Source organism: Hylobates moloch, unplaced genomic scaffold, assembly GCF_009828535.3.
Source record: "Hylobates moloch isolate HMO894 unplaced genomic scaffold, HMol_V3 SCAFFOLD_5, whole genome shotgun sequence".
Taxonomy (NCBI): Eukaryota; Metazoa; Chordata; class Mammalia; order Primates; family Hylobatidae; genus Hylobates; species Hylobates moloch.
Window position 1 is genome coordinate 58,583,520 of NW_026652280.1, and position 16,980 is coordinate 58,600,499.

A 16,980-nucleotide genomic window follows, 5' to 3' on the forward strand; every position below is an offset into this window, starting at 1 on the left:
CGCGCGCGCGGGGTCCCGGCTGGTTCCCCTTCCGAGCGTCCGCGCCCCGCATGCGCAGTCTGCGCCGGCGGTCTCCGTTTGTTTGAACAGGAAGGCGGACATATTAGTCCCTCTCGGCCCCCCTCGCCCCACCCCCCCAGGCATTCGCCGCCGCGACTCGCCCTTTCCCCGGCTGGGACCGCAGCCCCTCCCAGAAGCTCCCCCATCAGCAGCCGCCGGGACCCAACTATCGTCTTCCTCTTCGCCCGCTCTCCAGCCTTTCCTCTGCTAAGTCTCCATCGGGCATCGACCTCGCCCTGTCCCACCGGACACCGTAGCAGCAGCCCCAGCAGCGACGGGACAAAATGGGAGAGTGAGGCTGTCCTGCGGGGACCAGCTCGTGCCGAGACTGATCGGTGCGTCGGGCCGGGCCGAGTAGAGCCGGGGACGCGGGGCTAGACCGTCTACAGCGCCTCTGAGCGGAGCGGGCCCGGCCCGTGGCCCGAGCGGCGGCCGCAGCTGGCACAGCTCCTCACCCGCCCTTCGCTTTCGCCTTTCCTCTTCTCCCTCCCTTGTTGCCCGGAGGGAGTCTCCACCCTGCTTCTCTTTCTCTCTCCGCTCCTGCCCATCTCGGGACGGGGACCCCTCCATGGCGACGGCGGCCGGGGCCCGCTAGACTGAAGCACCTCGCCGGAGCGACGAGGCTGGTGGCGACGGCGCTGTCGGCTGTCGTAAGGGGCTGCCGGGTGGGATGCGACTCTGGGCGTCCGAGCGGCTGTGGGTCGCTGTTGCCCCCGGCCCGGGGTCTGGAGAGCGGAGGTCCCCTCAGTGAGGGGAAGAAGGGGGAACCGGGCGCACCTGGTGACCCTGAGGTTCCGGCTCCTCCGTCCCGCGGCTGCGAACCCACTGCGGAGGAAGTTGGTTGAAATTGCTTTCCGCTGCTGGTGCTGGTACGAGGGCATTGTCACAGCAGCAGCAACATGTCGACTGGGGACAGTTTTGAGACTCGATTTGAAAAAATCGACAACCTGCTGCGGGATCCCAAATCGGAAGTGAATTCGGATTGTTTGCTGGTGAGTAGCGCTGTTCTCTTTTGCTTGTCTGGGGTTTTGCATGTCTTTCCTTCCTCTTGCATTAGCCTGGTTCGCTGCAAAAGGAAGTCTCAGGTGTGCCTAATCGTCTTGGAAAACGCTAGATTTCTGTTTCCTGAAGAATCTTGGAGTACCATTAACATCTCATGGCGTGGTCCTATTTTTTGACTGGCTCTGTACTAACTACTCTGAACTTTTAATTCAGACTCAGTTCATGAGTACCTGAAAGATACTTACAAACTGCTATTGCAGGCATCCTATAAAAAGTTATCACGTCAGAGTTACTGCAACGTATATAGTTTGTTGAATGGCCATCGTAGTAATATTAATCTTTCTGATCCGTTTGACAGTTAAATTGGAAAGACTACTTTGCCTTTTTTTTTTTTTTTTCGGTTTAGCTCCTAGGGGTTTAGTTTTTAGCCTTGAAAGTGATAACGGAGAATTGATATTGAGGAAGTGATTTTTGAGCCAAAATTTCATAGGTGATTTGAGTTTGAAGGAACTTTTTGCTGAACTGTTGTAAAAACCCAAGATGATTGGTCATAGGTAATTACAGTGTTAACTTATTTTATTATATTATTGGTTACAAAAGTACGTACCATACAGTTATTGTAACTGTCTTTTTGGTGGTGTGGCACCTAACATTGTCACTTGTAAAACATTCTAAAGAGGGTATTATGACGTGAAAAACCAAAATCCCATTTTAAAAATAGTTAAGTGGTTGATAATACAGTTATCTGTAAATAATTGGAATTCTTAGGTTTGATACATTTCCTCTGTAAACGAGTTTCTGAACAACTAAGGATTATATAATATTTCTTAGTCCAAACAAAACCACATAATCTCTAAAATAAGGTTTCAGGGAGCATGTATATGGACAGGATTTCACAATGTATTCGGTGAAATAATGTTAGATATGCTCAATTTTGGGGATTAAGATTAAGGAAAAAAATAATACCATTCAAAGGAATAATACAATTCAAAAATCCCATCTTGAATCAAAGGAAAATTAATATAGATTGTTTAAAATTAACGTGCATTTCAGTTACTCTAAATTTCTGTTTATTTGTATTTTTCCACGTGTATGGGTTTTACAAGAAGCTTCCCAAAGCTTTCAGAATTGTTCTAAGCATCCCTGACCAGGAAATAAGAGTATTATGGGTTGTTTGAAATGTCTCACCACATTATGGATGCTCTTTATATTGAGAAATAGTAAAGAAGGTTGATGCGTAATAGATTTTAAAACATTTTATTAAACGAGATAAGTGGAAGGAATTAGAATATATCTTTCTAGTAAGGATTTCTATAACTTCTGAGAAGTCTGATTTATCTTTCAATATTTATCCAGTTTTCGTATATTTTTTATTTTATTTTGCTTTTCGATCTCCTTATTACATGAGGTGGTGTTACAGGGAGGGTTTAGTAGCTTTCTTTTTTTTTAAAAATCATCTTCTAGCCTCTTGCTATAGCTTCATTTGGTGGGGACCTTTATTTAGATGTGGAGGATACAAGGAAATATAAGTCATGGACTCTTTCCCTGAGAGTCCAATCTATTTAATGGAAGACAAAACCTTGTCTCACATATATACACAGAAACAAAGCTAAACACTTCACAGATTGAGAAAACGTGATAAATTCCAGATGATTGTTTAGATAATGTATGTTCTTGGAAATTGAGAGGAAGAAGTCACTGTGAGTTGAGAGAGCCAAAGTATGTTTTATTTATTTATTTATTTATTTTTATTTTATTGTTTTTTTTTTGAGGAGTCTCGCTCTGTTGCCCAGGCTGGAGTGCAGTAGCGCAATCTCGGCTCACTGCAAGCTCCGCCTCCAGGGTTCACGCCATTCTCCTGCCTCAGCCTCTCCGAGTAGCTGGGACTACAGGCGCCCGCCACCACGCCCGGCTAATTTTTTTGTATTTTTAGTAGAGACGGGGTTTCACCGTGGTCTCGATCTCCTGACCTCGTGATCCGCCCGCCTCGGCCTCCCAAAGTGCTGGGATTACAAGCGTGAGCCACCGCGCCCGGCCTCAAAGTATGTTTTATGATGGATGGATAGGATTTAGATAGAGGGTACTCAAGAGGAATGGAGGATAACCTGAATAGAGGGTGGAGACATGACTGGCTATGACACGTTTGGGGAAACAAGGAAGATAAGGTTGGAAGGAAATATTAGGGTTAGATTGTGGAGAATTTGATTGGTAGGCTAAGGATTTTGGACTGCCTTTACAATGTTGTGGCTATTAAATATTTATAAATAAGACCGTGCTAGGATGAATGAAGAAGATGAATCTAGTGTGTGGAAGATGGGCGAGCATGAGAAAAGATTGGAGAGACAGTGAGATTGGACAGTTTTTAAAAATTATTATTATTGTAATAGTCCAGAAATGATTGAAGCCCAAAATTGGGACATGAGAATGAGAAGAGAAGAATAATGGAACTTTATTGGCAGGGAAAAGAAGGGGAACCAAAGAGAGAGGCAATAGTCAGATGACTCTAGAAAGGGTGAACCTGGATTATAGGGAGAATGGTAAAAATAGCAAAGTCAGGTTTGGAAATTGCTTGGGAAGAATAGGCCTATAGATAAATTCAATTTTAGATTCGTTGTGTTTGAGGGGATAGTGGAGCAATCATGAGAAAATGACCTGTAGACTGTTGGAGACACAGAACTGAGCTCATAATTACAGACAATGATTTGGAAGTCATTTACATAAAGGTGCAAGTTGATATAACGGTAAAGGGAGAAACAATGGAGGGAAAACTGAGGGTGAAAGATGAAGGTTGAACAAAGAGGAAGAGTGGAGGAAGTAAGCCATCAAGGCCTCCAAAGTTAGGACAGCCAGGTATCATGGAGCCCATCACTTCTAAAACAACATTTTGTTAAAGAGAATAGTCAACAGACAGATTTGGTTGTTTTTTTCCCCTTGAAATCTTATAATCTTGTCCCCTTTTTCTGTTTAGTTCCACAGCTGTTTATTGATAGCTGTTAACTGAAATTTTATTACCCTGTCAATCTGAACTTGGTAAAGACTGAATTTTCCTTTTTTTTTTTTCTGAGATGGAATCTCACTCTGTTGCCCAGGCTGGAGTGCAGTGGCGTGATCTTGGCTCACTGCAACCTCCGACTCCCGGGTTCACGCCATTCTCCTGCCTCCGGGTAGTTGGGATTACACGCGTGCACTACCACGCCTGGCTATTTTTTGTAGTTTTAGTAGAGATGGGGTTTCACCATGTTGGCCAGGCTGTTCTTGTACTCCTGACCCCAAGTAATCCGCCTGCCTTGGCCTCCTAAAGTACTGGGATTACAGGCGTGAGCCACTGTGCCTGGCCCAAGACTGAATTTCCTTTAGAGACAAAAAATCCTTTTTCTGGTTTTGTAGTATCTAGCATGAATTTTCTTCGCATGATGTTTTATGTTTAACATTGAGCATTCATTCGTTCATTCATTCATTCTGTCATTCAGAGTGACCTATCGGGTGACTTCAGCTTTTTCAGTGAGTCTGTTCTTGTTCTTCCCTATCTGGACTTTGGACCTCACATATATTATAGGAACAAAACTCCTTTTACATTGGTTGCCTTTTTCTGTTATTTTGACTCTTGTTGATTTGTGTAACTGATACTTACTTATTAGTGTGTATTATGTGCCACGTGCAGTCCTTTAGTTCTAGAGTTTTTTTTTTGTAATTCCAAAAATAATATTTTCAAATTGTTCTTCTCTACCTCCTTTACTAGATTCATGCTTAGAAATGGAAACTTCCAAATCTTTTGGTTTCAGAAGTTTGCTGGTATATGTCCTTTTAAACTACCTTACCCACTAGACAGCTTTTTTGTTGAGACATTAATGATGAATAGCATCCGTAATCTGAAATTTGAAGTGCTCAAAATCTGGAACTTTTTGAGTGCTGACATGACGTCACAAGTGGAAAATTCCACATCTGACCTTGTGAGATGGGTTGCAGTCAAAATGCAGTCAGAACTTTGTTTCATGCACAAAATTATTAAAATATTGCATAAAATGACCTTCAGGTTGTTGTGTATAAGGTATGTATGAGACGTAAATGAATTTCTTATTTAGACTTGGTCCTCATCCCTAGGGTATCTTATGTATATGCAAATATTTTAAAATCTGAAAAAGTCTTCAGTCTGAAACACTTCTAGTTCCAAGCATTGTAAACAAGGGATACTCAACCTGCAGTAGTTTAGAATAATGTAGCTGGAAGAACTCTGATAAGTGGCTATCCAGCCTTTTCTTGAACACCTATAATTTTTTTCAAGAACTAAGTAAGTTCAATCTTCATATTATATAAATGCTAAAATAGTCTGCAAATACTAAAATACATTATGATAACCATTCACTTGTTTCCTAGAGCATTCACATTAGTCACCTTTGGTTTTCTGTAAGTCAGATTCTTTCCAGTGTCCTAATGGTTGTCTTTCTTACTGGCCATGTTACAGTTTATAAGGATTATCGGGAGCTATTTCTCTTTTCCTGACTTCCTTATCTTCTAATTATTTTGTCTAGGGCCTGTAATAATTTCTCAGTGATTTTGAGTACCTTTGAAAACAGAATAACAGATGGAGTTTAGTTAAGTCTGTTTAACCTTTGCAGAGGAAAAGATGCTTATGATTTGTAAATTAAATAGGAAAAACAAGGCCGGGTGCAGTGGCTTGCTCCTGGAAGGCTGAGGCCAGAGAATTGCTTGAGCCTAGGACGGGGAGGTTGCAGTGAGCTGAGATCGTGCCACTGCACTCCAGCCTGGACGACACAGTGAGAACTTGTCTCAAAAAAAAAAGAAAAGGAAAAACAAAAATGGTTAGGAGGATTATAGATACATTTGAAGTTTGACATACTTTTCATGAAAATATCTTGCTTGTAGCATATTTATTAGCACACCGCTTCATGACGCCTGTTAAGAACATGACCTTTCCACTTTTCTTCTGGCTGTTGGAGGTGTAGCAATGGGTGAGTGGAGGAGATTGAAGGGAACCAGTGTTAGTCAAATAGTGCATGTTGAGTTCTAACACTGTGCTGTTTGTCACTACTATTTCTTATTAGGGAGTTTTTCAGAATGTGGAAGATAAATGTAAATGAAATTTCTGGTGTTAGTCTTTGAGTTTTTCTTCCTTTAAATTATCTTCCTGGGCTCTCTTGACCTAGTGCTTTCCTATCTTTTCATTCTTCTTTTTTTCTTTTCCTCAATCTTTGGCCTATCATACTTTGTCTTCACTCTCTTGAAGAATTCATCCATTCTTACAGCTTCAATTACTGTTATCTCTATGCACATGATACTCAAATCTTTATTTTTAGTCTTTTGTTTCAAACCTTAAATATCTGACTGCCTTGTAAGCATTTCTACTTGGATGTCATGTTAGTCTCAAATCCCTCATATTCCAAAATAAGCTTCCTCCCATAAACTTACCTGTTTTGTCATTAATTCCACTATTGTCCCTGTCACTAAACTGGAATTTTTGTTGTGAACTTTTTTGACAGTGTTAGTCCACACATTGGGTTATTACAGCAGATTTTGGGTAGCATTTTAGAATCTAGATTATTGCCGTCTAATCCCCTGTATGCTTTGCCAGTTGAATTGATCAGTTTTGGGGGTATATTACTCTTGGAATGAAAAGACCTGAGGTCATTAAATCTTTGAGCCTTAAAGTTGTATCTCTGCCAGTGTTCCTAATTTGTGAGTTAATAGGTGTTATTGGTATCAGTTGCATATCTGGTTAGTTTGGACCAGACTTTTTTGGATGTTAGTATGTTGAAGGAACTTCTTTTAAAAAAACAAGTTACTCTCCTAATTCATTTTTATTCATTCAGCAAATCTTTGTATAGGGCCTAAACTTGGATTGAAATCTAGGCTCTGACATGTATTTGCTGAAATATTTTAGGGAGTTATTTTAACCTCTGAATGCTGTTTCATCTTCAGAAAAATAAGAGGGGATAAAAGTACTAGATTGTTGTAAGAATTGAATAATATAGTCAAAGCAACTATCACAGCATTTGGTATTTAGTAAGCATTTGTAATATTGTCATATTTATAGTATTTCTGTTATATACTAGTCAGTGCGCTTAGTCTAGAAGTTGATATTTATTGTCTTCTGTAAGTACAGAGTAATTTATCTGGCACCTCAAGCTGCTCATAAATTCATAATCTAGCTGTGCGTTATTGACATGTAAGCCAATTGTAACTGAAAATTGAGACATTTATTAATAGATAGATTCAGTAAATGGGGAAGATCTTTTAGAGATTGTTTATTCGTTTAGTCGTGATTTATAACATGGTATCTACTTTGTGCCAAGGGTTTAGTTGGATATAAAAGGCAATTGGGAACTAATTTATGGAGATTGAGTTATCTTGTTCTCTTTCTGTGCGTATCTTTTATTCTTTCAGTGTGTGTTCTGTAAATAGGCCCTCTTGCACTACAGGCACCCTGTGGGTGTGTAGAGAGGTGGCTCAGAGTAACAGCTGAGATATGAATTGGTTAATTCATTAATCTTTTGAGTCAGAAATTTTTTTTCGCCCAGGCCGGAGTGCCGTGGCGCTATCTTGGCTCACTGCATACTCCACCTCCCAGGTTCATGCCATTCTCCTGCCTCAGCCTCCCGAGTAGCTGGGACTACAGGCGCCCGCCACCACACCCAGCTAATTTTTTGTATTTTTAGTAGAGATGAGGTTTCACCGTGTTAGCCAGGGTGGTCTCGATCTCCTGGCCTCGTGATCCGCCCACCTCAGCCTCCCAAAGTGCTGGGATTATAGGCATGAGCTGCCACGCCCTGCCCAGAAATGTTTTTAATCCAGAAGAAGGAACTACATATAAAATTTTATGTTGAATAAAGAGTAAATTCTCAGTTTTAGATTAGACTTTGCATAACTTTACACCAGTTTTACTTCACGATTATAAGTTTTGGTGTTATGGATATATGGTGAAAACTACAGATTCTATTATGATAATTGATAGAAAAACCCACTTATCAGGAAATATTATATATAGAGTTATATTGCTGAAGATAATCCAATAGCTCTACTTCTCCATTCCTCATCCCCACTAAAAAGGGGGTATATCCATTTAGTTTAAGTCCACAGTATAGCTGTTGGATACGACACACATGTATTCAAGAAGATGAACAGGTAGTACTGCAATTCACAGTGAAAAGTATTTATTCTTAAAAATATGCCATTAGTGTGGCGTGAAAAGAACACTGGACTGAAAATTCAGAGCATAGTCTTGTTTTGCTGTTAAATCTCTGTGTAACGAAGTACATCATTTTTCTTATCTAGGCTTCAGTTTCCGTATTTGTAGAACAAAGGGTTGGACCAGATAGTTGCTGACGTCCCTTGTGTCTCTGAAAATTCTGTGATAGGCCTGGCATGGTGGCTCATGCCTGTAATCCCAGCACTTTTGGAGGCCAAGGTGCAAGTATCCCTTGAGCCCAGGAATTTGAGACCGGCCTGAGCAACAGAGAAGGACCTCGGCTCTACAAAAAAAGTAAAAATATTACCTGGGTGTTGTGGCTTCCACCTGTAGTCTCAGCTACTTGGGAGGTTGAGGTAGGAAGATCGCTTGAGCCCAGGAGGTTGAGGCTGCAGTGAGCCATGTTGGTGCCACTGCACTCTAGCCTGGTTGTCAAAGTGAGACTGTCTCAAAAAAAATAAATAAATAAAATTTATTAAAATCTATGAGACTTTATTATACTTCAATTAAAACTTCAAAAAATTGTCTTTGATTTATTATTTAAGAAATAAAACTTAAACAGTTAAATGATGTTGGGGTAGAAATGTAAGACTGTCAACCATCTTTGGTAAGTGCTTTTTTTGGAACCAGTTCCTAAATTAATTTCAATAGTTATATTTGCCATTATTTTTTGAATTTGTGACTTATGTTCAGAACTGTAGGGGTTTGTACTTTCTGAACAGAGGAAGTGTAATTTTTTATTTGTATATCTATTAAAATGTAAAGATACAGTTTTCTTCTCTAATATACTTGCCTTCTCTGTTTGAGATTATGAAATACAGAGTATATTTTATTACAGTTCCTAAACAATTAATAGGAAGGTAGATGTTCAAATTAACATCCAAAGTCTGATATCTCAGGGAGGTGAGAGGTTATCTTATACTTGTGTTATATTAAGGGTAAGCCAACCTGTGCCCCTCTTAATTGATCCATACTTCTGATACCAGATTTTTGGCAAGAAATTGAAAATTTTCTCAGATTGTTGTCTTGAACTACTTTTTTTTTTTTTGAGACAGGGTCTGGCCCTGTCACCCAGGCTGAAGTGTGGTGGCATGATCTCAGCTCACTGCAGCCTCCACCTCCCGAGCTCAAGCCATTCTTCTGCTTCAGCCTCTTGAGTAACTGGGACTACAGGCATGCGCCACCATGCCTGGCTAATTTTTGTATTTTTTTTGGTAGAGATGGGGTTTTGCCATGTTGCCCAGACTGGTCTCAAGTGAGCCACTGGCCTCAGCCTCCCAAAGTGCGAGGATTACAGGCATGAGCCACAGCACCCAGCCCTCAAACTAATTTTGAAACAGTGGACTGCAATTAACTTTCCTTTTTCTCTTTTCTGTTATTCATTCATTCATTTGACAAATGTTTATTTGGTGTGTACTGTGTGCTAGGAATTCTGCTATGCAATGGAACACCATGGTGAGTAAAAACAAACATGCCCCGCTTTCATGGAATTTATAGTGTCAGGAAAAGGATTAATTAAATGTCTATCACACTAAGATAGGAGTGGGGTATGGTGAAGGGCAGGTAAGAGATATGATCATGACTTTCCTTTAAGGTTTGGTTTACTTGTAAAGCAATTAAGTGTATAGTTTTCAGATATGAGGCTGTAGATTGTATCAGATTCACTTGAGGCACTTGTTAAAAATGGAATCTGGGACCTTGCGTAGACAAACAAAATCACAGTTTTTTGGGATGATTCTTAGGATTTGCATGAGATGTGGATTCTTAGACACACTCAAGTTTGAAAACTGTAGTTACAGTGGAAAGAATGTGAATTTTCATTCTGTTTGGTAATTTTATAATGAAAAATTTCAAATATACGCAGAAGTAGGGAAAATAGGATAGTGAACTCCTGTTACTCAGATTTTGCAGTTTTCAAAATGTCATCACATTTGATTTCATTAATCACCCTTTTTCTTACCAAAATATTTTAAAGTAAATTCCATATATTTTCATTTCATCCTTACATACTTCAATAAGCATCTTTGAAAAAAAAAAGGACATTTTCTTACATAATCATAATGGCCATTATCATGCCTAGCAAAATTAAAAGTTCTTTGGTATCATTAATTCCCAGTTTATATTCATATTTCTGATTGTCTAAAACAGTGTCTATTTTACAGTTGCTTTATTAGAATCTGGATCCAAAGTCCAAATGTTGCTTTTCTTTGGTTAGGTCCTTTAAGAGTCTTTTAAGTCTCTTCTGAATATAGAGAAATCTCATTCCCCCAACTTCTCCAACTCCCCTCCCCCTGCATGTTGAAGGAACTAGGTCAGTGGTACTATACAGGACCTTGTTTTACATTTTGGATTTTTCTTTTTACTTTCCTAATGATGTAATTTAACTTCTTCTTGTATTTTCCATATTTCCTATAAAATGGTAGTTAGATCTAAAAGCTTGATTTACTTATTTCAGATTTCTAGTCAAGGGTACTTAATAGATTGTATTTTCTTTTGCCTCACACGGAGGTGCATAATGTCCCCCTGGCCCGTAGTGATGCTAAGGTTGACCATTCTGTTCAGGTGGCATCAGTCTGTGATAACTTCCTGTAAGAATCCTTCATTAACCTTTCATCTAATGGTTCCATTCATTCATGATCTTTAGCTGAATCCCTGTTATTTCATTAGGGAATAGCAAAATAATGATTTTCTAATTCTGTTATTCCTTTCACATTTATTAACTGTAATTCCTCTGTTAAGAGTAGAACTTTTACATATTAATATCAGCTAGGGCTGTATGTTTACCATGAAATCCAATTCATGAAATACAGGATGAATGCTTCAATCTTTTCCTTAATTGCCACTTTTTATAGCAAGGTATTTTGGAGACTTATGATAGATATGCCACAAACTGGGTAATTTGAGGGGAGTTTAAGTAAAGGACTGTTTACAAAGGTATAGATAATATTTAAGGAAACTGGTAGGGATAGTGCAGTGCTCTGTGACTAGTCACAGTGAGGAAGGGACTTACGATCGCTTCTAGGCCAGCAGGAAACAGGGAAGAGGAAAGCAGCTGAGGAGGGTAGCTCTATGGAAGAGGGCTGTCTGACAGGGAGTTTGCTTTCAAGTAAAGAGGAGCTTGTTGATCAGGTATTAAGGGAGACAGAGGAATATATCCCCTACCCTTATTCTCCTCCTTCCCTACATACAGTCTCCTTCTGAGATCTCCCATTACCTGAAAAGCTAATATGCGAAAGAGCCTGTTGATATGATCCATTTGAGTTACAAACAAGACATAACCAACATTTATTTATTTATTTCGCTCTTTTTTTTTAAAAAATTTTTGGCATCATTATAAACACATTTAAAAATATTTTTGGTATGTTTTTAGTCAATTTATGTCATCCTTGCTGATACTCAGTTTGTCCTGTCTTTGGCTAATGGGGGCTTCTTCAGGTTGATTCTCATATTATTTGTATATGACCCTAATTATCTTTGATAGAGCTTCCTTGTTTTTTTTTTCTGCAATAAGGTACTCAGGCTCATCTTGTACATTTCTTGCCTCAGACTTGGAAATCAGCCATTCCTCCAGGAAACTCTTTCCTTTTGGTGGGGAATGCTACCCTTTACGACTGGTTGAAATTGTTTCTTGTCCTTGTTCAGTGAATAGAGCTATGATATTTTATTTTTGAAAAGAAGAAAAAGTGCTTTTTACTGATTATTTCACCAACTTCTTGTCAGTTAGGCTGTTTCATTTTAGGTTTTTTTTTTTTTTCCCAGTACTTAAAAAGTGCTTTCTTTCCTTTTTGATTTAATTTTATTTTATTGTGTATGTGAAACATTTACATGCTTTTTGGTTGGTTTGGGTTTTTTTGTTTTTGTTTTTGTTTTGAGATAGTCTTGCTCTGTCGCCCAGGCTGGAGTGCAGTGGCACCATCTCGGCTCACTGTAACCTCCTCCCCCCAGGTTCAAGCAATTCTTCTGACTCAGTCTCCTGAGTAGCTGGGACTACAGGCATGTGCCACCATGCCCGGCTAATTTTTGTATCTTTAGTAGAGGTAGGGTTTTGCATGTTGGCCAGGCTGGTCTCGAACTCCTGAGCTCAAGTGATCTTGCCTGCCTCAGCCTCCCAAAGTGTTGGGATTATAGGCATGAGCCACTGCGCCCCGCCTGTTTTTTGAGACAGGGTCTTGCTCTGTCCCCCAGGCTGGAGTGCAGTGGCATGATCACGGTTCACTGCAGCCTCTTCCTCCTGGGCTCAAGCAATTCTCTCACTTCAGTCTCCTGAGCGGCTAGGACTACAGGCACGTGCTACCATGCCTGGCTGATTTTAAAAATGTTTTGTAGAGATGGAGTCTCGCCGTGTTGCCTAGGCCAGGATCAAACTCCTAGGCTCAAGGGATCCTCCTACCACAACCTCCCAAAGTTTTGGAATTAAAGGTGTGAGCTACTGTGCCAGGCCTATTAGTACGTGGTTTAAAAGTTAAAACTATACAAGATATATTCAGAATATTCTTACTTTGATCCACATCTCTCTACCCTGTTCTTTTCCCTTTACTGTTTTTTTTGATTTGACATTTCAGTGTTTATTCTTATAAATATAAGCAAATATATATCCATATACACATATACATAGATATATACATAGATATATTTATATGCATATTTTTTATCACTTTCTTACACAAAAGTAGCATGCTACATATTGGTGTATGATTTTCCTCATTCCTTTTTACAGCTGTGTCCTGCTCCATTTTGTGGGTGTTAACATTGTTTATTCAGTCTCCTATGGATGGACATTGGAGTTGTTTATATTTTTACCAGTATGTCTTTGGAGTAGATTCCTAGAAGTGAGATTGCTGGGTTAAAGACACGTGCATATATAATTTTGCTCACTGTTAAAATACTCTCCCTCTCCTAAGAGTTGTGCTATTTTACATTTCCAGTAGTAATGATCTGGGATTGTCTGTTGTCCTCACCAACAATATGTTTTAAGACTTTTGAATTTTTGTCCATTTAATAGGTGACAAGTGGTATTTCAGTACAATTTGAATTTTATTTTCTATTTTTTCTATTCTAATATTAATTTTAATTTCTGTTCTCATGAGTAAGGTTGAATATCTTTTCATATTTTAAGGGCTATTTGAATTCCTTCTGTGATTTGCCAGTCCATATTTTTTGTTCATTTTAAATTGTTTTTCTTCTCAGTTTTTAGAAGCTCTTTATATATTAGGGAGCTTAGCCCTTTTTCTGTGGTAAAATGCAGATTTTTTTTTTTTTGCAATTTTTCATGTTTTAGACTTTGCTTCGGCATTTTGTTACTTTGCCGCACAATTTTTAAATGTCTCCAAATTATCAGTCTTTTGTTGCTTCAAAATTTTGAGTCATAGTTAGAAAGGTTTCCCCTATGTCCAGATCATAAAGGAATTCATCCATATTTTCTCTGATGCTTAACGTTTTTTTCAGTTTTTACTTTGAAATCTACTTGGAATTTATCATGTATGGTAAATTTTGAGATACATCCAATTTTATCTTTATTCAAATGGCTATCTGGTTATCTCCACAGCATTTATTTTAAAATGCCTATGTTTGTTGGTTGGCAGTGCTACTTTCTTCATATATTAAATTTACATGTGTACTTGGGATTATTTCTAACCTTCTGTTCCATTGGTCTCTCTTGCTTTTTCATGTGCTAATACCACACTGTGTCAATTATAAAGGCTTTCTAATATCTCTTCAGCTTTTAAAATGTCTAGTAGGGCCATCTCCACCCCTGCTCTCCCATGCACATACACCGTCACATTGAAGCGCATGGGTGTTTTTTAGGGATAACTAGCTTCCAACCCTGGCTTTGTTGTTTACTAGCCCTTGGTCCTTGGACAGTTTACTAAAGCACTGTGATATCCATTTATCCCATCTCTGAAATGGGATAATGATGCCTACCTTATATTGTTGTAAGGTTTACATGACACCAGCAGAACTGCCTTGTCAGGCATGAATTCTGGAGTCAGACTGGGATTTTTGACTCCCACCCAGGTCAGCCACTTATTAGCCCTGTGACTTTGGGTAAAGTTCTTAAGAGGAACTCAAACACATCACCTTCAAATAAGATTAATCATAGACCTTCATAGAACTCTTAAGAGTATTAAACGTGATAATGCATGTAAGTACTTTGCAGAGCTCACAACATTTAGTAGATGTTAGCTGTTTTTAATCATCATTGTCATCATTATATATCCTTATGATTTGTCCTTGGGAAAAACTACTTTTGATCTAAGAGGATTATTATCTATCTCCCAGCTCTGCTGGCCAGGTTTTTATTTAGTTGTGTAATCTTGGACAAGTTACCTAACTTTTTTGAGTCTGAATATATTTAATCTGCAAAATGAGAATCATGATAATACGTCATAGGCTTTAATTAGGAGGATTAAATGAAATTATTTATAGGTGGTGCCATAGTTACATACAAGTATTAGTAGTTAATTGTTTTCCTTGGTTTACTTTTGTAGTATAGGTTGGATGAAGGTTCCACTATAGGCAAAAATACTACTTGGGAGTAAAGTAGAGTGGGATACTTTATTTGAAATGTTCCCTGAATCTGATCTTTACTTTTTGTTACTGCTGCACTACCCAAATCCAAATTTTCATCCCAACATTCTTGGATTTGTGGGACAGCGTAGCAGCTTCCCAATATAATCTATACTACATCTTTTCTTAACTTTGGTGCTTTTTATCATGTGGTCTCAGTGTACCTATTTACCTAGTCTTTATTCCCAGCATTTACGAAAAGAGACTGCTCCACTGGATTTTCTCGCTTTCTATAGTATCTCACCTACTCTTTCCTACTTTTGCTGTCATATTTCCAGGACCTACCTTTCTCTCCCCTTGAGTTCTCCCCCATGTCCTCCTCACACAATTTTCTTATCTTTATAGTCTGACATAAATCACAACTGTGTTAAACTGTTACTTTCTTTTTTGAACTCCTGTAGTCTCATGAAATTTAGAAATTGATCATAGTTGTCTTGTATAGGGCTATTTTGTTTGTTAATCTTACCTAATGAGAATTCCTTGAGGACTAAGCATAATAATTCTAGACATCAGTGTTCATTATTACTTATTGATTGGTGTGAATGATTATCTCCCCTTTCCCCATTCCTTTGTTTTTTCCCTTTCTTTCTCTGAATTAGTTGGTCATAGCTATCTGGTGTAGGGCTATCTTGTTTGTTAATCTTACCTAGTGAGAATTCCTTGTGGGATGAGCGTAATAATTCTAGACATCATGTTCAATAATGCTCATTAATTATTGTGAATGATTATCTCCCCTATTTCCATTCCCTTGTTCTCTCCCTTTCTTTCTCTGAATTAGTTAGGACTCTTTCAGTTGTAAGTGATAGAACCCAACATAAATATTTGTAGACAGGCTGGGCATGGTGGCTCACACCTGTAATCCCAGCACTTTGGAAGGCTGAGGCAGGCAGATCACCTGAGGTCAGGGGTTCAAGACCAGCCTGGCCAATGTGGTGAAACCCCGTCTCTACTAAAAATACAAAAGTTAGCTGGGCATAGTGGCAGGCGCCTGTAACCCCAGCCACTCGGGAGGCTGAGACAGGAGAATTGCTTGAACCCGGGGGGAGCAGAGGTTGCAGTGAGCCAAGATTGTGTCGCTGCACTCCAGCCTGTGTGACAGAGTGAGACTCCATCTCAAAAAAAAAAATTCGTAGACAAAAAATAATTTTAAAAATGCTTTATTTTAAATTTTTATGGGAACATAGTAGATATATGTATTTATGGGGTACATGTGATGTTTTGATATAGGCATACAATGTATAATAGTCACATCAGGGTAAATGGAGTATCCATCACCTACAACACTTACCATTTCTTTGTGCTAAGAATGTTTCGATTCTACTCTTATTTATTTATTTAATTTTTAATTTTTGTGGGTACATAGTAGGTGTATATATTATGGGGTACATGGGATGTTTTGATACAGGCATGCTGTGTGTAATCACATCGTGGAAAATGGAGTATCCATCCTCTCAAGCATTTATCCTTTGTGTTACAATCCAATTATTCTCCATTAATTACTTAAAAATATATGATTAAATTATTATTGACTATAGTTAGCCTGTTGTGCTATCAAATACTAGATCTTATTCTTTTTTTCTAGCTAGTTTTTTTTTTTGTACCCATTAACTATCCCCCCAGTCCCTTTCTCCCCTACTACCCTTCCTATCTCTGTCTCCATGAGTTGAATTGTTTTGAGTTTTAGATCCCACAAATGAATGGGAACATGTGAGATTTATCTTTCTGTGTCTGGCTTATTTCACTTAACATAATGACCTTGAGTTCTATCTATGTTGTGCAAATGATAGGATTTTATTCTTTTTTATGGTTGAATAATATCCCATTGTGTATATGTACCACATTTTCTTTGTCCATTCATCATGGACACTTAGGTTGCTTCCATATCTTGGGTGCTGTGAATAGTGGTATGATAAACATGGGAGTGCAGATATCTCTTCGCTATACTGATTTCTTTTCTTTTGCGTATGTACCTAGAAGTGGGATTGCTGGATTCTATGGGTAGTTCGATTACTTATTTGAAGAACCGCCAAACTGTTCTCCATAGTGGTTGTACTAATTTACATTCCTGTTAACATTGTAGGAGAGTTCCCCTTTCTCCACATCCTCAGTTGTACTCATTATTGCCTCTTGGATTAAAAAAAAAGCTA

General features: G+C 38.8%; 1 protein-coding gene across 3 annotated transcripts in view; it reads left to right on the forward strand.

Annotated features, from left to right (window-relative positions):
* The first annotated feature begins 18 nt into the window (after positions 1 to 18).
* The window catches only part of ROCK1 (Rho associated coiled-coil containing protein kinase 1), a 194,010-nt gene continuing 177,048 nt past the window's right edge, over positions 19 to 16,980 (forward strand). For all 3 annotated transcript variants that reach the window (XR_004248116.2, XM_032152675.2, XM_032152676.2), the window contains exon 1: positions 19 to 1,052. Coding sequence is in view for 2 of the 3 variants with exons in the window: in XM_032152675.2 (XP_032008566.1) it covers positions 960 to 1,052 (93 nt within the window). In the remaining variant the exon portion in view is untranslated. The remainder of the gene's footprint in view (positions 1,053 to 16,980) is intronic.